This window comes from Rattus rattus, chromosome 15 (genome assembly GCF_011064425.1).
Source record: "Rattus rattus isolate New Zealand chromosome 15, Rrattus_CSIRO_v1, whole genome shotgun sequence".
NCBI lineage: Eukaryota > Metazoa > Chordata > Mammalia > Rodentia > Muridae > Rattus > Rattus rattus.
In genome coordinates, this window is record NC_046168.1 from 7,174,487 (window position 1) to 7,195,348 (window position 20,862).

The 20,862-nt window shown below is 46.2% G+C and overlaps 2 protein-coding genes across 14 annotated transcripts in view; both read right to left on the minus strand.

Annotated features, from left to right (window-relative positions):
* The window catches only part of LOC116884728 (protocadherin gamma-C4), a 184,095-nt gene that overhangs the window by 94,123 nt on the left and 69,110 nt on the right, over positions 1-20,862 (minus strand). The window contains exon 1 of one of the 13 annotated variants that reach the window (XM_032885929.1): positions 10,420-13,553. The exons of 10 other annotated variants lie outside the window; for them this stretch is intronic. In XM_032885929.1, coding sequence (XP_032741820.1) covers positions 10,420-12,840 — 2,421 coding nt within the window. In that variant the 5' untranslated portion in view covers positions 12,841-13,553. Of the gene's footprint in view, positions 1-585; positions 3,558-5,354; positions 7,789-10,419; positions 13,554-20,862 lie in introns of those variants that run through there. 2 more of the 13 variants (XM_032885931.1, XM_032885930.1) reach the window with 2 other exon arrangements.
* Positions 16,127-20,737, minus strand: LOC116884875 (protocadherin gamma-B5-like). The gene has a single exon (XM_032886121.1). The coding sequence runs from the start codon at positions 18,545-18,547 to the stop codon at positions 16,127-16,129; it is 2,421 nt and encodes an 806-aa protein (XP_032742012.1). The 5' UTR covers positions 18,548-20,737.

The window sequence follows — 20,862 nt, forward strand, 5'->3', positions numbered from 1 at the left end:
TCTAAGCACATAGTTATGACTTGTTGGTTGAATATTAATGAAAAACTTCAAATATCTAAAGAGTATATCCAGTCATTGTTTGAAAATGTAACTGCAAAGACATATTGCTTTATCTCTAAAGAACACCAATGAACAGCCTTGGACTTTGCTTGTGTGTCTGGTGAGGCCAATGCATTTGTTTCTGACATTTACCTAATTTTAACACCTTGCCTTCAAAAGAGTTCCAGCTTCCTAAAGTGGTAGCATGTGGTCAGTGAGGACTCATACATCAACAGACACTGCCACATGAAGTTCCCTTTCAGGAACCGTCTATGTTGTATTCAGCAACACAATAAAACACAAGGTTCTGCAAAAGCTACTCATACAACCTCAGGGCAACCTAGGCGATTTTCACCACAGTTTCCAATACAGTCTTAACTACCAGATTCTACTCTGTAATGTTTTAGCAAGAGGCAAGCATCACTGGAAACTGGAACCAAGAGAAGTGGTTTTAAAATAGAGGTCTACTATTTCCAGCATTTAGGTTCAAGCCACAAAGTAAATCTGATAGTAATTTTTTAAAATAAAAGTAAAATCAGAACTCACTGGCACCAGAGGGGCATCTTCTACAGGACACTTCGAATCGTCTAACAAAGACAAAGGATCTTTTTTCTCACAGCTCTCCTGGCTGATGAGCGTGTCTGCGTAGTTAGGTTGCGGGAAGATCAGATGGCTCTTCCGCGAATCAGCAGTGAGGGAAACCTCGTGCGAATAGGTCTGCAAGAAAGCACGCACCCCGTCCACGCCCACATAGTGAGAGGCAGGCACGCCAGCCAATTCATCTCTCGAAGACTGCAGCATGTGAGATTTGTGCCAGCGCCGAAGTTTGAGTGCCAACAACACAATGACGAAGGCGAGAAAAATGCAGGAGACCGCTGCCACTGCCACTACTAGGTAGAGTGTGAGGCTTGAGGCCTCGGAGTCCTTTGGTGGCTCCAGGTTGCTCAAGTCTGCCAGAACATCAGGGATGCTGTCAGCTACCGCAACAGTCAACGTGACCGTTGCGGAGAGAGGGGGCTGGCCGTGGTCCTGCACAGCCACCACTAGATTCTGCTTGAGAGCATCTCTCTCCATCAGGGCCCGCGCTGTGCGCACCTCACCTGTGTGCAGCCCTACCGTGAAGAGCCCTGGTTCGCTTGCCTTGAGAAGACGATAGGAAAGCCAGGCGTTCTGTCCTGAGTCTCTGTCCACTGCCACCACCTTCGTCACCAGATAGCCCAACTCTGCTGAGCGGGGTGCAAGCTCTACCCCAGTGGAGCCGTCAGTGGGCATGGAGGGGTACAGAATTTCTGGAGAGTTGTCATTCTGATCTAGCACGAACAGGGTCAATGACACGTTACTGTGGAGGGGAGGCTTCCCGCTGTCGCTAGCAGTCACTTGCACCTGCAGTTCGCGGAACTGCTCATAGTCAAAGGACCAGAGCGCATAGAGGATGCCAGTGTCTGAGTTGATGGATATGTAAGAAGAGAGTGGCGCCCCCTCAATGGTGTCTTCAGCCAGAGAGTAAACGATCTGGGCATTCTCCTTGCTGTCTGGATCGAGGGCAGTCACTGAGAAGATGGAGGCACCTCTGGGATTGTTCTCTGGGATGTAGGTAAGGTAGGAAGTGTGAGAGAAGGTGGGCGGGTTGTCGTTGATATCCGCCACTTGTAGAGTGAAGTGAGCTTGGGTTGACAAAGGTGGGTTTCCCCCATCAGTGGCTGTCACTGTGATGTTGTAAGAGGGTACCTGCTCCCTATCGAGGGCTCTTTGTGTCACTAGCCTATAGTAACTGTCAATGGACTTTTCTAATTTAAAAGGTAGATTCCCAGAGATGGAACAGGTTACCTCTCCATTCTGCCCAGAGTCTAAATCGTGCACGTTTAAAAGGGCGATGACAGTTCCCACCGGCGAATCTTCTGTCACTGGACTGAAGAGAGATGTGATGATCACCTCCGGACTGTTGTCGTTGACATCTTCTACGGTAATCAGCGCCTTTGCAGTTGCAAGGTAGGCCCCTCCGTCTTCGGCTTGGATTTCTATTTCATAGAAACGCCTTTCTTCATAATCTAGATTTTCAGATAGTTTTATTTCCCCGGTATTTTGGTCTAGTTGGAATTTGGACAGTTGTGCGTCCAGTGATTTTCGGAATGCGTATGTCACTTCTCCATTTGCGCCTTCATCTTTGTCCGTGGCGGTTACCTTTAGCAGCTGAGTGCCCACAGGCAGGTTCTCCGGAACGTTCACGCGGTATTCAGTCGAGGTGAAGATCGGAGCATTGTCATTTGCATCAAAGACGGTCACAGTGATGAGGACAGTGCCAGATCTGGGAGGGTTTCCTCCGTCAGAGGCCACGAGGACCAGGTGATGAATCGCCTCTTCCTCGCGATCTAGGGCGCGCTCCAGCACCAGCTCCGGGTACTTGATGCCCTTAGCACCGCTCTGAACGACTAGGGAGAAGTGCTTATTGGGACTGAGCTGGTAGCTCTGTAGAGAGTTCACGTCCACATCCGGATCAGTAGCTTCCGGGAGAGGAAAACGCATTCCCGGAGCGACATTTTCATTAATTTTTACATCTAGAGTTTCTGCTTGGAATTTTGGCGCATTGTCATTGACATCCGTTACCTCTATCTCTATCCCGAAAAGTTTCACCCTGTCTTCTACAAGGATGTTAAAGCTCACGACACAGGGCGCGCTCTGGGCGCACAGCTCCTCCCGGTCTATCCTGCCCGCGGTGACCAAGCTGCCGCCTCGCGGGTTCAGAGAGAAAAGCTGCGACCTACCTCTGGAGATGATGCGGACCCCGCGCTCCGCCAGCTCGCGGGGCTCCAGCCCCAGGTCCTTGGAGATGTTGCCCACGAAAGAGCCTTTCTCTAGTTCCTCAGGAACCGAGTAGCGGATCTGCCGGGCTGCGGACTCCCAGGGAATCCATAGGAAAAGGAGGACCAGTTTGGTGCGCTCTGAGAGATTCCTTTGAGCGGCCATTGTCTTCTGACTACGGGATTCTCTCAAAGCTCTTCCCGATCGGCCAGGCGCGCAGTGTGTTTCACCTGGTTCTTTTCTTCTTTCTGTGTCCCCTGGAGTCTCCCGCAGTTGGAGCACCTTAAATTCCGGGGTGATTTTCGTTGCAGCCCCGGAGCGGGTTTGCCGGAACTGAGGCTTTAAGCTTTTGGACCTTGAGAATCCCAACTGAGCTCCGGCGGCATTTTGCTCCTGGTAGGTGAACAGCGGCGCTCAGAGTCGGAAGAAGTTACTGCACCCACTGCAATATTTCAGCAAATGCATTTTTCTGTTGAATTATTTTAATTTCCTTTGATTTCTCTGCTAAATTTGTCGAGAAGGCATGAGATTGAAAGCGGGGCTTCCCATATACGCAGACAAGAGCTCTAATAGTGAGCTGCATCAGAGTCCTTCTTAAGGTTTCTTATTGGGGAGTATTGTAAGCTAAATTGATAATATTTGCACCTTATTTCCAACAGACGCACGCCCACTTAAAACATAGTAAAGTTTATTTTGTGTTGAAAATCTTACAACTTTGATATTCATTCACATGGAGACAGTTATATTTCTTTTAATAAAATTCACTTTGAAAGATTATTTTAGCTTTAATTTGAAGATTATTTCTTTAATTTGACGGTTGTTTTATTTATAATCCTGTAAGAGGCTGGCGAGATGGTCTACTAATCCTTAACGTTTTTGAAAGATGAACTTTTTCTCATTTAGGATTTGTATTGAAATTTTAGGCTATTTAGAAATGAACTCATCAAATAAGTAGGAAGTAAAAGGAGCAAACCCTACAGTTGCCCACTAATATGTGTTGTAATTGGAAGATCAGTATATATATATATATATGTATATGTATATATATATATATATATATATATATATGCATTTCAGGCACAAATCTGAAACAAAACCAAACTCCAGTGATGTGAGTTTTTTTCGGTGTAGGAAATCAAACGATAGGCGAGTGCTCTACACTTAAGCTAAACCCCAACTCTGGTGTAGAGCTTTGAATAAGCAAGTTTTTATCCAAGCATCCTATTTTATCAGAGCATTGATTGATACAAATGTCAATAATGTCTTCTCCTAGGCAGTTTACTGGGAAGTGTGAAGAAGGTGGACTTTCTTTTGTATGCATTTGGGGTTTAGCCTGCCCACCCACACCATATGGGGAAGGAGCCAGAGGCGTACTTTTTTCATATTGAAAATAGGTTGCTTGTAAGTGTTTCAGTCAGTGTGTCACTCTTCAAATATTTTGTTAGAGTTTTGAAAGGCAGAGTCTCGCCCCCTGAGCATTGGAATCTAGGCAGATGCTGGCCAGATCCAATCATAGATTTTTTTTTCTTTCAAAGATCTTAAATCACAAACATACTGAAAGCAAAAGGGCAAGAGGATCTCACAGTTTTCTTGAAAATTGTTTCTTTGGATGTAAAGGAAGAGATTGAGTTAAGGCACAAAAGCAGTTCTAAGAGAAAGGAAGGATAATGGCCTGGAAAAAGGCCCAAAGAACCAGAAGTAGAGGAGAAAATTCCTCCAGGGCAGTTTTGGAGACCACAAGATCTTGGAAATATGAACAAAACTTCAAATCACCTCTCAAGAGAAGCATCGGTCACCGAGCTGGAAGACTGTAAGCTGATACCCCAGTCATCTCCCCAGGTGCTCACGGGTGGACGAAAAACGTGAAAGTAAATGGAGACACCAAAAGGCGGCAGAAATAATTCACAACCAATGGTTTCTGGATGGGAGCACCTGTTCTGATCTTTCTGTCTGCTTCAGCATTTCAGACACTGAGACATAGAACTTAGATGCATAAAATCATTTTAAGTAGCAAGCTTGGATAGGTTATTCATTTATTTGATTAGACACCAAAATTACTGCTTAAAAATTGCTTTATGTGTATGAGTGTTTGGACCTCATCATTGTATATGCAACACCTGCGTGCCTGGAGCCCAAGGAAGAGAGGAGGAGGTGTCAGGTTCCCTATACCCTGGAATCCGTAGTGATGGATGGTTGTGAGCCACTGTGTGGGTGCTGGGAACCGAATCCATGTCCTCTGCACGAGCAACACGTGCTCTTCACCCACCCTTGACCCAGCTTTCCAGTCACAAGACTTTTACTGCTATTGTTGGCCGATCAGAGCCTTACAAGATATCTCCAATTTGTCAACGTTATTTTCTCCTACTAAAGGAACTTATGAACTTTTGAACAAAATATCATCATTTCACCATTGAGAAGACAAGGTGGTGGTTAGTTACTGATTTTTCAAATGTGAACCTAGATACGAAAATGAAGTAAGAGAAATTGGGATTGTTAAGGAATAAAATGAAACTTACCGGTGTTAGCGTCTCAGGATGTGCTGTCGGATCATCCCCAAAGTGAATTGGAATTAAGGCCCCAGGAGAACTACCGCAAACAATTTCTTGAGCAGAAGGCAAAGGTGCGCTACACTTCAGAAAATTTAACTCCGCGTTTCCCGTTTGCCCAACGCACAGATTATAGGAATAGGGTAGAGTGCCCTCGCTATAGTTGAGAGAAACCCCTGGTCTAGTCTTAGAACAAAGACCAGACTGAAAGCAGCTCCACACAGAGGGGCTGGAGGAGTGTCGCAGTCGAAGTGCAATGGCTAGAATCACAGCCAGGAGGAAAAGCACAGAAATCAAGGCCAAAGCCACCACCAAGTAGAACTGCAGCTCGGCTTGCGGATCAGGGGGCAGTGAGCGGTCACTGAGGTCTGGCAGGGCCTCCTGCAAGCTGTCAGCGAATACTAGAAGCAGCGTGGCGGTGGCCGAGAGGGGCGGCTGCCCACCATCGCGAACACCAACCAACAGGCGCTGCCGCGCAGCGTCCTTTTCGCCCAAGGCACGCGCTGTGCGCACTTCGCCTGTGCGCAGCCCCAGGCTAAAGAGCCCGGGGTCGCTGGCCTGCAGCACGTGGTAAGACAGCCAGGCATTGTGTCCGGAGTCGGCGTCCACCGCCACCACCTTGGTGACCAAGTATCCGGGTTCGGCAGCGCGAGGCACCATGTCGAAGAGCGCAGAGCCGTCGGGCTCGAGAGCGGGATACAGCACGCGTGGTGCGTTGTCGTTGCGGTCGCCCACCAGCACGCGCATGCTCACGTTGGCGCTGAGCGCGGGCGATCCCTGGTCGCGCGCCTGCAGTGTCAGCTGGAAGGAGCGAAGCTGCTCGTGGTCGAAAGCGCGCTGGGCGAACACCACTCCGCTCTGCGCGTTCACGGTCACATAGGACCACAGCGATTTAGGTTCCAGGTCACTAGCTATGATGGAGTAGGAGACATGACCATTAGATCCCAAATCCGGGTCGGAGGCGCTGACTTGAGCAATGGAGGCTCCAGGCGGATTGTTCTCTGCCACGTGGACGACGTAGGAAGACTTCTGGAAAGCCGGAGCGTTGTCATTAACATCAGTGATGTGCAGAGCGATGGTGGTACTGGAAGAGAGGGCTGGCTTGCCTTTGTCCGTGGCGGTGATGGTGACATTATACTGTGGGTTCTGCTCTCGGTCTATGGCTCCATCGGTTACTAACTTGTAGTAGTTGCTAGAAGAAGCCTGGATCTTGAAAGGCAGGTCTTTGCCTATATCACACGTGACTTCTCCGTTTCCTCCGAAATCCCGATCTCTCGTCTTGAAGAGGGCAACCACCACTCCTGGAGGAGAATTCTCCAAGATATGATCAGAAAGGGAGGTGATGGTTATTTCCGGACTGTTGTCGTTTTCATCTAGTACTTCTATGATGATTTTACACCGTGTAGAGAGACCACCGCCATCCTTCGCTTCTACTTCCATGGTGTACCTCTCTATGTCTTCAAAATCCAAAGACTGGTTATTCTTGATCACGCCTGTTTTCTCATCTAGTGAGAACACGTGTCGTGTGCTCTGGGCAGTGCTCCAAAAGTAGTAACGTATCTCAGCATTGACACCCTCATCTTCATCAGTGGCTGTCACTTGCAACACAGATGATCCTGGGGACAGATTTTCACTAACACTGGTCCTATATTCCTCTTTGCTGAACACTGGAGGGTTGTCATTGTTGTCCTTTACAGATATTTCTATCTGAATGGTAGCACTGCGGGGCGGGTCTCCTCCATCCAAGGCAGTCAGTATCAAGCGATGAGACCTCTGTTCTTCCCTATCTAGGAGCTTCTCCAGAGACAACTCTGGGGTTTTGCCACCATCAGCATTAACTTTAACTATTAATGAGAAATAAGGGTTGGGACTTATCTGGTAATCTTTAATTGAATTCAAATTTATGTCGGGATCAGTGGCAGGCTCAAGGGGTATTCGTGTACCAACCGACACAGATTCTAAGATTTCCAAGCGCGTTTCTTTCTTCTCGAATTGAGGAGCGTGATCATTAACGTCTTCAATCTCCACAACGACATGGAAAATATTTAAAGGATTTTCCAGCACGGCTTCCAACTGTAGCTCACATCTTCTCCTCCCTTTGCATATCTGCTCCCGGTCTATGCGGTCCTTCACCAGTAAGTCCCCGCTCTCGGAATCCACGCTGAAGTGCATCTTCTCAGCGCTAACCCGCAGCTTCCTAGCTGACACTTCCAGGACACTGAGTCCCAGATCCTTGGCAAGGTTCCCCACCACCGAACCGCGGTCCAGCTCCTCAGGGATGGAGTAGCGGACAGGCTGGCCCAGCGCGGGACAGAACAAAGGCAGCAGCAGGGTAAACAGTACCTGCGGGCGGCCGGGGCGCTGCCTCCGCGCGCTGCTCCCTCCCATTGCTGGCTCAGGTTCTCTGTAGGTCTTCGGATCTCACAGTAGGAGAGAATGCAGGCTACCGAGGTGGAGGTCCCTTTGGCCCTGGACAGCGGGACCCCGGGACAGCCGGGAATCGGTGTCTTAGTCTGTGTGAGAGTTCCCCTTGGTGTGTATTCGTTTCTGCGCAGGAAATTGCAGCTTAGAGACTTAGGGATCCGGGCAGCGGAGCTTGCTCTGCACTGGCCGACAGCGGCGCCCAGAGGCTATGTGTGGAATTGCAGTCTATCATGTTTGGAAATCCTGCCCCAAAATGTTATGTATTGCTTGGGTTATGAAATAGCCTCACATTTTAATCGCACGGTGGGATTACAGTGGATATTTATACATTAAAAATTTTAAAGAAAATTATTCATAAATTGGAAACATACCATACCATGGAATATAATGTATTATGTTGTGAATCTTCACATACAGATCAGACCAAATAACTTCAACAGTGATAATGATAAGGAAAAATCTTTGTTTAGTGTATACTGAGCTTTCTGGTTATTGAGGAGAAAATCTAAAACACGCAGAGCCATTTAGCATTTCTTTAAAAAAACTAGACAGAAATACCAGTACTTTCATTTTTCAGCCTAGTTATATTCTAGAATGTGTTGTCACAGTTTAAGAGCAGTTGAGTTGATCACTTGCCATACTCTTCTCGGTCATCAGTGTACTTACCTGTGTTGTGTTTTTAAACTAAAGAACAGTTGGGTGAGAAATCATTTGTCTGCAAGCACGAGAGTAGCTTGGGAGGCACAATGACAGAGACCCTGAATCAAAAAGCCAGCCAAACCAAACCGAACCAAAATATCTTCACTGTGCCTCTGCAAACAACTCTAATAAGAAACACAGGACCCCAAGTAGGAGCAGGGCTAGTTGGGAAGAGTGGGAAGAGGTGGAAGCAGGAGGTGGCAATGTAAGTGTGATTGAAGCTCACTACACACAAGTGTGGAAAAGTCATAACTGATATGGTAATAATCATTGAAAAGAGAAGTGATGCTTTGTGATAACTGTTACCTACTTACCACATCATAGATACATACACCATGAGTATATATGTTGTTATTCTTTTCCCCAAATTAACATGCTTTTAAATTGTCATTTGAATATAGATATGGCTCTTCAGAAGAGAAATTTTAAAAAAAATTTATATGTCATTAAAAAATAAGATCCCCAAAAGAATTCTTACTTTTTCCTATCAGCTTAAGTAAGAGAGAATAATTTCTTTTGCTTTTTTCCTAAGGTGCTGCAGATTGAACCAGGAGCTGTGCACAACTCCTCTTCCACGAGCTCCATCGTAGTACTGGAAGAATGCTTGAAGAGATTAAAATGTCTATGTATCATATTATATACCCAGGGCATTTTAAACTCCATATTAAGGTCACAATTCTCTACATCTACAGAAGCGCCAGCAGTCATCAACACATCTATGCAACCTATGTTTACAATAGGAAAAAAACTTTTAGACAGGGTCTCTCTACATAGCCCTGGCTGTCCAGGACTCACTTTGTAGACCAGGCTGGCCTTGATCTCAGAGATCTGCCTGCCTCTGCCTCCTGAGTGCTGGGATTAAAGGCGTGCACCACCACAGCAGGTCGTAGATAGAAATTTGCAAGTTTCTTCTCTTTCCTTTTCTTTTTCAGACACAAGTTGAACCCAGTCTCACACATGACTCTGTCACTGAGCAATGTTCCCCTCTCCAAGGTGTATTTTCAAGCGTTCTCTCTCCTATACGTCATCTGTTACTTGAATGCTGACACTATGTTTAAAATCTAAGTAATAAATCTTTTCCCTAATAGCTAGAATTCAGGGAAATCTTTTTAGAATCTCTTCCCACATGTCCTGAGAATAATTTCTAACTTACACCCCATGTTCAGGTTCATTTCTACACCCAGTGATTGGAGAATTGAACTGGAGCCAACATTTTGATTATCCATATTAGCGACTTCTCTGGTGCAAGCCTACATTTGAAAGAAGAGTGTTAAACTAGTTTTCATAGCTTGATACTATAGCATCAGGAAACGCAAGCCTTTAACGCTATTATCATAATGGATGCTACCATTTTCACCATTGAAAGAACAAAAGCTTTACTGGGGTTTGGAAATGGTAGCTGAAGTTTGGCTCGTCCTCAAAAAAAGATCTTTAAACCCAAATAGTTTCTACAAACTAAGGGTCTGGGAAAGCAATAGTTCATTGAGATATTTTCCTGTCCTAGAAACAGAAATGTGGAAGTTTTCAGTTGTTTCCCTAAGAAAGGAGAACTTTTTGGTTCACCCTTACAAAAGTATCACTCTAGAAACTAATTTAGGAGCAAGAGCTACAGCTAGTGGCTTTGAGAATAATGATCAATTCATCTCAGGAAAAAAAAAAGCAGCTGTAGAGATTGTAGAGAACCACTGTAACCAACCAAGGCACTCTATCTGAACAGCCCCCTCCACAAAAGGCAATGAAAACTGCCCCCATCCACAGGAGTTTCGTAAGAAAGTGAAAGTCATCTCAGTGACCATGTTGTGGGCGAAGCTTAAGACTCAGTGAAAACTTGAGTGGTTACAGATATGTAAATATCAACTTACACAAGACTAAGAGCAAATTATCGTAATAAAGAAAAAAACCCAGAACTCACAGGAACCAAAGGAGTGTCATCAATAGGAAACTTGGACTCAACCGAGCTGCACAGAGGCTCGCTTTTCCCACAGCTCTCCTGGCTGATGAGCGTGTCGGCATAGTTGGGCTGGGGGAAGATCAAGTGGCTCTTCCCAGAGTCAGGTGTGAGGGAAAACTCTTGAGAATAGGTCTGTAGGAAAGTCTGAACCCCATGCACACCCACAATATGTGATGTTGGTACCCCAGTGGATCCACCTATTGCATCCTGCAGCAGGCTCGACGCATGCCAGCGCCGTAGCCTAAGTGCCAGCAGCACCAGTACAAAGAGTAGGAAGACACAGGAGACCACAGCAACTGCTACCACCAGGTAGAGAGTAATATCGGAATCAGGGTCTGCAGGAGTGCTGATACTGCCCAAGTCAGCCAGGATGTCGGGGATGCTGTCTGCCACAGCCACTGTGAGAGTGACCGTAGCAGAAAGAGGGGGCTGGCCATGATCCTGCACAGCTACCACGAGGCTTTGCTTGAGTGCATCTCTCTCTAGCAGGGCGCGAGCTGTGCGGACTTCACCTGAACGGAGCCCCACTGTGAAAAGTCCCGGCTCACTAGCCTTGAGCAGGCGGTAAGATAACCAAGCGTTCTGTCCAGAGTCTTCGTCCACTGCTACCACCTTGGTCACCAGATACCCAGCCTCGGCAGAGCGGGGAGCCAGCTCTACACCGGTGGAGCCATCAGTCGGGAGGGAGGGATAGAGGATCTTGGGAGCATTGTCATTCTGATCCAATAGAAACACAGACAGGGACACATTACTGCTGAGTGGCGGATGCCCGCTGTCGCTTGCCTTCACCTGCATCTGCAGATTTTGAAACTGCTCATAGTCAAAGGATTGCAGAGCATAGAGCACACCGGTGTCAGAGTTAATGGAGATGTAGGAGGAGAGTGGTGCCCCCTGGATGGTGTTTTCCACCAAAGAGTAAGTAACCTTCGCATTCTCATTTTCATCAGGATCATGGGCGCTAACTGAGAAGATGGAGGTGCCTCTGGGGTTGTTTTCAGGGAGATAGACTGAGTAGGAGGTTTGAGAGAAGGCAGGCGGATTGTCGTTGATGTCCGCCACATACAGGGTGATATGAACCTCTGTGGACATGGATGGGGTTCCCCTGTCTGTTGCTGTCACTGTGATGTTATACTCAGAAGCCTTTTCTCGGTCAAGAATCTGGGCTGTCAACAACCTATAGTAATCATCTACTGAGTTTTCTAATTTAAAAGATGGGTTCTCCTGGATGGAACAGACAACTTGCCCATTCTTCCCAGAATCTTGGTCATGAGCATTGAAAAGGACGATTACTGTCCCTGGGGGCGCATCTTCCCTTACTGGGCTAAACAGAGATGTAATGGTCACTTCCGGCCGATTGTCATTTACATCTTCTACCGTAACTACCACTTTGGTCCGCCCTTTCAGTCCCCCGCCATCTTCAGCCTGTATTTCCATTTCATACAATGAGCATTCTTCATAGTCCAGAGTTTTCGCTACTGTTATTTCCCCTGTGTTTTCATGAAGATGGAATAACAACGACTGTTTTTCATTAATTTTCCGGAATTTGTATGTTACCTTCCCATTGGCACCCTCATCCGGGTCGCTAGCTCTCACTGTGAGCAGCAGAGTGCCTGGGGCCACGTTCTCGAGGACTTTCACGCGGTAAACCGGTTGGTCGAAAACAGGGGCATTGTCGTTGGTATCCAACACTATGACCTGGATGAGCGCTGTGCTGGAGCGGCGCGGGTCGCCGCCATCGGAGGCGGTGAGGACCAGGTGGTGAGAGGGCTCTTCCTCTCGGTCCAGGGTGCGCTCCAGCACCAGCTCTGGGTTTATAGTTCCGTCGTCTCCGGTTTGCAGGTGGAGAGAGAAGTGCCGGTTGGGGCTGAGCTGGTAACTCTGGAGAGAGTTTATGCCCACATCTGGGTCAACCGCTTCTGGGAGTGGATACCGTGCTCCAGGGGCAGCGATTTCGCTGATTTTTACGACCAAATTTTCTGCTTCAAATTTTGGCGCATTGTCATTGATATCAATCACTTCTACTTCTACCCCATAAAGTTTCACTCTGTCTTCAACTAGGACTTTAAAGCTTAGGAGACAGGGCGCGCTCTGAGCACACAGCTCCTCCCGGTCTATCCGGCCTGCGGTGACCAAGCAACCGCTCCGCGGGCTCAGAGAGAAAAACTGGGTCTTACCTTTGGAGATGATGCGGACTCCGCGCTCCGCCAGCTCACGAGGTTCCAGTCCCAGGTCCTTAGAGATGTTTCCCACTGTATAGCCCTTTTCTGTCTCTTCTGGCACGGAATAGTGGATCTGCCTGGCCCTGGCCTCCCACAGCATCCCCAGCAGCGCACACAAGAGGACCAGTCTTGTGCAGTGCGGGCGTCTGGCTGGGGCAGCCATTGTTGCTTTCGCTACGGAATTTTCTTAGAATGCTCGCTAACTCCTTAGGCTCTTCGTTTCTTCCTCCAACTGTCAGATGATACTTACTCCTCAGGAGAAAGCCGGAGGGTTCCAAGTTAGAAGGTTGAGTTTTGCTATAGTCCGGGAACCAGTTTGTAGGATGTGCAGGGCTTTGTGTAGGTGCTGACTGGAAAATCCGGATGGAGCGGGGAGTTTTTTTAACAGTTGGTGAACAGCGGCGCTCAGAGCCCTAAGTCGTTACTACACCTGAGACGTCACATCTCCCTCCTTCGCTCTATCCTGTTTCTCTTCCTTTCTCTAATCCCCTCTCTCCTTCCCCATTTTCTCCATTCTTTCCTATCTTCGTTTCTTTCTTCCTTCACCCTTTCTCTTCCTCTTTGACCTTTTGTCCTTTGGAGAACATGTTTTACAAAAATGGAGTCGCTCAGGCTAGTCTTGAAGGCTGGTATTCAAGGCCACCCTCCTGCCTCAGCCACCAGAGCGCTTGGTTTTACTAGTGTGCTCCCCTTCAATATTTGATTATAGATGATTGATAAAGAAACTAGTACTCTCTGCTTATTGTGATTTTAGATTTTCTAAGCATTTTCTTGCATTTGTACTTCAAAAGCAGCCACCATTTGTGGACATCTGAGTTGTAAATGAAGTGGAATGATATTTCTGTATTAACTCTCCAAACAGTGTTGAATTTTGGTTTGTACTCCTCTCTCTCTCTCCCTCTCTCTCTCCATATATATATATGAAATTTTATGGTGCTTTGTTTTGAATATATCTTTACAACTTTTAGAAATAACTGGTGTGAACATTCATATTTTCTTTATACTTTATGATATGTGTATTCATTTCATAATTATATTTAATTCCATTTTTTTTCCTGACAGAACCTCATTATGTAGCTTTGGGTGGCCTTGAAATGCTATATAGACCAGACTGGCCTCAAATTTACAGAGCTCCTCCTGTCTATGCCTCCAGAGTGCTGGGATTAAAGACATATACCATCAAGCATAACTCATAATTAAACTGATGAGTATATATATAGATCGATTATCCACATAAGACATAAGATTTATCCATTTTAACGATAAAGTTCATAGTTTCTTTAAAACTTTGGTGTTATACACATAACGCTACTTGGACAGTATTTATACATTTTCTTACCTTACCTATTAATGTTAAAATCTCAACAAGATTATATTGCTCTCTCTCTCTCTCTCTCTCTCTCTCTCTCTCTCTCTCTCTCTCTCTCTCTGTGTGTGTGTGTGTGTGTTTCAAGAATAGGCCTCACTGTGTAGCCCTGGCTGTACTGGAACTCAGAGAGGTCCTGCCTGCCTGTCTTTCCAAGTGTTGGGTCAAAGGTGCGCAGTGCAGCCACCATGTCAGACGGATTCAGATGTCAAGTTCCACAGTCATGTAACTATGTCAACTTTTCCACTAATTCACACGGGGGTTAGCTTTTGACATGAATACATGACCCATGTACAAGTATTGGGAAAATAAAAGTTAATATTCAGAAAAAAAAAGCAAGTTTCCATTTCAGTCCTTCAGAGTGGGGGGGGGGAGATGGAATCTAGAACCTCAGCTTTCTAGGCAACCACTGAGCTCCATCATCAACCCCCACAAAGTTTCAAGGGCAGGGATGTGGCTCAGTAGAAAAGAACTTGCCTAGCATGCATGAGATTATGAGCTCCATTTCCAGGACAAGAAGAAAAGAAGCAAGAAATCATGTGATTTTTAAAATACCCACACACTTCTTATTCTAAAGGTCACTTAAACTTAAGTAATCATTTACAGAAAAAATAACCACAAAATATAGAGCAAGTGTTTACTACTAAGAGGTAAATGGCAAGTGGTGTTGTGTAAGAAGAAATCTGTGTATAAAGATGCCGTTTACTATATTTTACCGTCAGAGGAAACAAAGCAAAGACGTAGTATAAAATGGGAGTTTCCTGTGCACACCTGACCAGTAACTTCTGCCTTATGAAGCAATGACTCAGAATTCCCCACTACAAGGATGGTTGGCAAACCTTTGTGGCTTCAAATAATATGATGAATCTAGTGGTTTCCCCTCATCCTTTTTTTTCTTCAAAGATTATAAGTGGAGAACCAGAGGGAACGCTGAAGAAATGACTCAGCAGTTAAGAGCACCGACTGGTCTTTCAGAGGACCTGGGTTCAATTCCCAAGCCCTACATGGTGGTTCACATCAACCTATAACTCCAGACCCAGGGGATCCAACACTCTTCCTTTTCTGGCCTCTTCGGGCACTGGGCATGCAAGTTCAGACATACATTCGAACAAAACACTCATGCACATACAAAAATAAAAGAACCAGAACAAATGAAACGGAAGTGATAGAGTCTTCTCTTCTCTTCTTTCCCCAGCTTCCCCTTCTGTGCTGGGCATTAAACTAAGGGCCTAGAGCTTCATGTGATTGAGCTCTACCACTGTGTCCCAGTCTTTCCTTGTCTTCAGGATTTCATAGTCCTGAAAGCTGATTGGACTTAGTGGAGTCTGAAGAACTCAGCGAGTCTCCTTCATTCCACAAATACACAAAGTAGTTTGCATTCATTTTAGTCATGAATCTGTTCGGTAAGTGTAAGAAGCTAACCACGGGGAATAAACGCAAGAAAGGAATCCGTCAGTAGATCAATGAAGAGACCAAGGAGTAGCTTCATGCAGGCTTTCTCTGTGCGGCCCTGGCTGTCCTGGAACTTGTTCTATACCATGCTGGCTTCCAACTCGGAGGCCTGGCTCTGTCTCCTGAGTGCTGGAATTACCGGCATTCGTCACTATCGCTCAGTGATAAATTTAATGCCAGACCTGAAATCCAGCATCCAGGAGGCTGAGACAGGAGCATCTCCAGTTCTTGGCTGGCCTCTGCCACATAGTATACCTTCCAGGCCAGCCTGGGATACCCTGTGAGTCATGTACCAAGGCCGCCCTATATACTACACACAGGAAGACTATCTCAAGAAAGTGAGAATCAACAGGTAAATTTCAGTCACTTTGAAAAAATTGTGCACTTGTTTTGCTGTGAGGCTAACAGCACACACTCTCAGTACTGTTAGGGTACTGCACTACACTGTGACTCTGTAACCTTTAATTTCTTTCCTGGAATTTATTTTATAGCATAATTCGCCCAACTATATTGACGAAAGGAAAGAGAACTTTCACATTAACTTTTCAAAGAGGACTCACAAGTCCTGAAAATGTGTTGTGTTGCTATGTAAACATAGACGTAGTTCAGGAAGAGAGAAGGAAGAAAAGGTTCAAACGGAACTCACCGGCGTTAGAGGCTCCGGGTGGGAAGTCGGCTCACTGGAATCACAAAGTGGAAACAAGGCCCCGGAAGACTCAGGGCAAAGAAGGCCTTGTCCTGAACTCAATGGCTCACTACATTTTAGGAAATTACACTCGGTCTTTCCAGCATGTGCACCATACAGATTATAGGAATACGGCAAAGTACCCTCACTATAATTGGGGAAAACCACCGGTTTAGATTCAGAACAAAATCCAGGCTGAAAGCAGCTCCACACAGAGGGGCTGGAGGAGTGTCGCAGTCGAAGTGCAATGGCTAGAATCACAGCCAGGAGGAAAAGCACAGAAATCAAGGCCAAGGCCACCACCAAGTAGAACTGCAGCTCGGCTTGCGGATCAGGGGGCAGTGAGCGGTCACTGAGGTCTGGCAGGGCCTCCTGCAAGCTGTCAGCGAATACTAGAAGCAGTGTGGCGGTGGCTGAGAGGGGCGGCTGCCCACCATCGCGAACACCAACCAACAGGCGCTGCCGCGCAGCGTCCTTTTCGCCCAAGGCACGCTCTGTGCGCACTTCGCCTGTGCGCAGCCCCAGGCTAAAGAGCCCGGGGTCGCTGGCCTGCAGCACATGGTAAGACAGCCAGGCATTGTGTCCGGAGTCGGCGTCCACCGCCACCACCTTGGTGACCAGGTATCCAGGCTCGGCGGCGCGCGGAACCATATCGAAGAGCGCAGAGCCGTCGGGCTCGAGAGCGGGATACAGCACGCGTGGCGCGTTGTCATTGCGGTCGCCCACCAGCACGCGCATGCTCACGTTGGCGCTGAGCGCGGGCGATCCCTGGTCGCGCGCCTGCAGTGTCAGCTGGAAGGAGCGGAGCTGCTCGTGGTCGAAGGCGCGCTGTGCGAACACCACTCCGCTCTGCGCGTTCACGGTCACATAGGACCACAGCGATTTAGGCTCCAGGTCACTGGCTATGATGGAGTAGGAGACATGACCATTGGATCCCAAATCTGGGTCGGAGGCACTGACATGAGCGATGGAGGCTCCAGGAGGGTTGTTCTCGGCTATGTACACCAAGTAGGAGGCCTGGTGGAAGAGCGGAGCGTTGTCATTGACGTCACCAACGTGTAGGGTGACTTTTGTGCTGGAGGAAAGGGGTGGCTTGCCCCCGTCAGTGGCCATAATGGTGACATTGTATTCTGGAGTCAGTTCTCGGTCTAAGGCTCTATCTGTCATCAACTTATATGAGTTTTTGGAAGAAGAGATAATTTTAAAGGGCGCCTCACTGTCTAGTCGACAATTAACCTCCCCGTTTTCCCCAGAATCTCTGTCATGTATTTTGATCAAAGATATTAGTGTTCCCGGAGGTGCGTTTTCTGGAATCGTTTCTAACAGAGAATGGACTGTAATTTCTGGCTTGTTGTCATTTTCATCTTGAATGTTAATTTCAACTGTACATTGGGCAACCAGGCCTCCGCCATCCCGCGCTTCCACTACTATAGAATATTCTTTGGTTTCTTCGAAATCCAGTGTTCTCTGTGTTGTAATTTCTCCACTCTTTGAATTTAGGCCAAACACTTGCTCAGCTCTGTGGAAGGAATAAGTAATCTCCGAATTCACGCCCTCATCCTTGTCTGTAGCTGTCACGCGTGCTACGGTTGTGCCTGGGGGCACGTTCTCCGGAAGGCGGACTCTGTATACTTCCTGGTCGAACACAGGGGGATTATCGTTGGCATCAGTGACTTGGATCCGAAGCTCGGTGGTGCCACTTAGGGGAGGATCCCCGCCGTCTAAGGCTGTCAGGACTAATCGGTAGTAACTCTGTTGCTCGCGGTCTAAAATTTTCTCCAATACTAATTCCGGGTATTTACGACCGTCTTGTTTTTCTTTATTCACCAGCGAGAAACTAGGGCTAAGAGAGAGCTTATAATTCTGTAGGGAATTTAAGGCAACATCTGCATCTTCTGCTACTTCTAAAATGAACCGAGTACCCGGTTGAGCAGACTCACTTATTTGCAATTCAAAAGATGTGTGCGCGAATTTTGGTGTGTGGTCATTAATGTCCTCCAGCTCCACGCTCATGTGATAAAAGTTCAAAGGATTTTCAGCAACAGCCTCAAACTCCAGAGAACACACCGGCTTCTTCCCGCAAATCTGCTCCCTGTCCAGCCTGCTGCTCACTAGCAACTCCCCGCTCTCTGAGCTCACAGTGAAGTAAGGCTTCTCAGAACTGATACGTAGCTTTCGCGTCGGTAACTCCTGGACACCGAAGCCCAGGTCCTTGGCGAGGTTTCCCACTACCGAGCCGATGGGCATTTCCTCGGGGATCTTGTAACGGATCTGCTCAGAGAGCGCGGGGCAGAACAAAGGCAGCAGGAAGGGAAGGAGCATTGGCCGCCTGTGTCCCCGGCGTCTCTCAGCAGCGCCCTCCCGCATCTTTCTTGCTCCCCTTTGCTTGCTCACCAGCCTGGAGACGCCGGGTTATGAAGAAGTTCCGTGGTGCGGATATTCCGGGCTCCAAACGGACTATGGTACCAGTTCTAGTCCATGAAAGGATTCTTCTTTTGCTCGGAAAGAAGCGGTGCAAAGAAGGCTGAGAAAGGAAGCCTTGGAAAGAGCTCTGCGGCTGCGCAAGATGTGGAGCTTCAGCCTCTTCAGTCAGGCCAACAGCGGCGCCCAGAGTTCGCACTAAGAAACTGCAGCCTCTGCTGTTTGGTACCTTCCTCTCCACACCCTCAATAATATAATTGTGCATAACTACAAAGTCTTATTTTAATATTCACATATCTTGCAACAAAATTTCAATACCTCTTTTATATGCCTTTTTTATTCTGTCAAGATGCTTGAAGCGTCGCTTTGATTTTTTTTATATAAAACTACATTATAATGGTCCATTCTTTAGTTACTGTACGTGCCCTGCACTTTTTCTTAAAGCAAAGTGTTAGTTACCCTTTTGAATGAGAATTTAACAACTAACGTGACATTAGTCTTGCCTTGGTGTCTACTAGATTATGAATTTCACAAATCATTTCTTTGTTGGTTATGGTATGTTGAAACTACTGTTACTCCTCTTTTATTTATTGCAATAATTTGTCTACATTACTAGGTAATCAATGTTGTTTCACAGTGTTTGGAATCATCAGTTCCGTTGCAAATGATTTGTTTGTGTTTGGGCAGATTGTCCCATTCCTCAGACACCCTTTCTTCCTGGTAATGTTAGCATTGCGATTAGAAAAACAAAGAGAATATTTTTTTTTCCTTCGGAGCTGAGGACCGAACCCAGGGCCTTGTGCTTACTAGGCAAGCGCTCTACCACTGAGCTAAATCCCCAACCCCCCAAAGAGAATCTTTATTGCTTCTTTAGGAGATACTCATTTGAGAAGACTGGCTCAGTGACGTAGCACAGATACAAGGCAACCTGCTAAATGGCTTTTTTCTCATTTCCATATTGTATAGTTTCTATTCTATTCTTTATACTACATCAATTCATTCTGAAAAGTTTCCGGGGAAATGATTCTCCATGTCCAACACAAATAGACCACATCGTTTCTTTACCCGTGGGCTACACTGTTATAATGCAATGTCTTTGGAATTGGGAAAATTGATCTCAGGGTAAGCCCATTACACAAAGTTACTGAACACAGTGACATTTGGTCCAACTCTATACTCCATTAATTAGTTTTTGAAGTGCTGGAAATCAAACCAGGACCCCACACATACTAAGCACGAGAAAATTTTCCTTACCCGCATACCAAAATGCCAAAGTACTGACGATGTAGTTGTCTTTTCAAATTATTGTGCTTCAAGAGGCTACAGAAAGTATGAAGTTGATTTCTACTCCCATGTATATGCAATGTAGGATGGAATACTGCATTACTTGAGAAACAATCTTCTCCACAATCACAAAATATTTATCATATCTTCCATGTTTGACTGGTGATAAATTAGGAATTAGACTTATAGTACAAGGAATACTGATAATACCTATACTTTACTATAAATAATTTTTGTGGAATTGGTTAACTTATTTGGAATTTGTTTATCATTCATGAGTTCTCACCATTTCGGATGTATGTACAGCCTAAAATGATCATGGTTAGTCTACTGAAATGGATTCTTCACTCTTTTACGAGTTTGTTTAAGATTATATTTTTCTGTTTTTCTTTTGGGGGGAGACTGATTTCGAACTGTTGCTTTAGATGCAATATTTCCATTGGTATAGACCTTGAGAAGGGTGGCCATTCACACACACACACACACACACACACACACACACACACACACACACAATCAACATTCATACACCAGTTTCACTTTCCACCAAGATTGCATTTTAAAATGTGCTTGTGGCTTGAAGTGTAGTCAGCAGGTATAGTAAGCAGGAGCGATACAGAAGTAGACTTCAAAAGATGTTTTAAGTCAAGAAATCTTGCAGTGCCTACTTTTTGGCTAATATAATTGCCTCACATATTTGGTGATTTCTAAGGTGATAACTAAGAATTTGGAAATCCCAACTGCTTTTCTAAAGTCCTAACTTAGAATACACATGTGTGCAAGTAGAAAAATACTGTGTGTGGTAGGTGATCGGGGAGTGATAAAAACAATCGTATGTTTTAAAAGTTGAACAATGTCGCGCAAGGCCCTGGGTTCGGTCCCCAGCTCCGAAAAAAAGAACAAAAAAAAAAAAAAAAGTTGAACAATGTCTCATCTAAGCTTTTCAAATAAAGCCTTTTCAGTGTGTTTTGAGATGG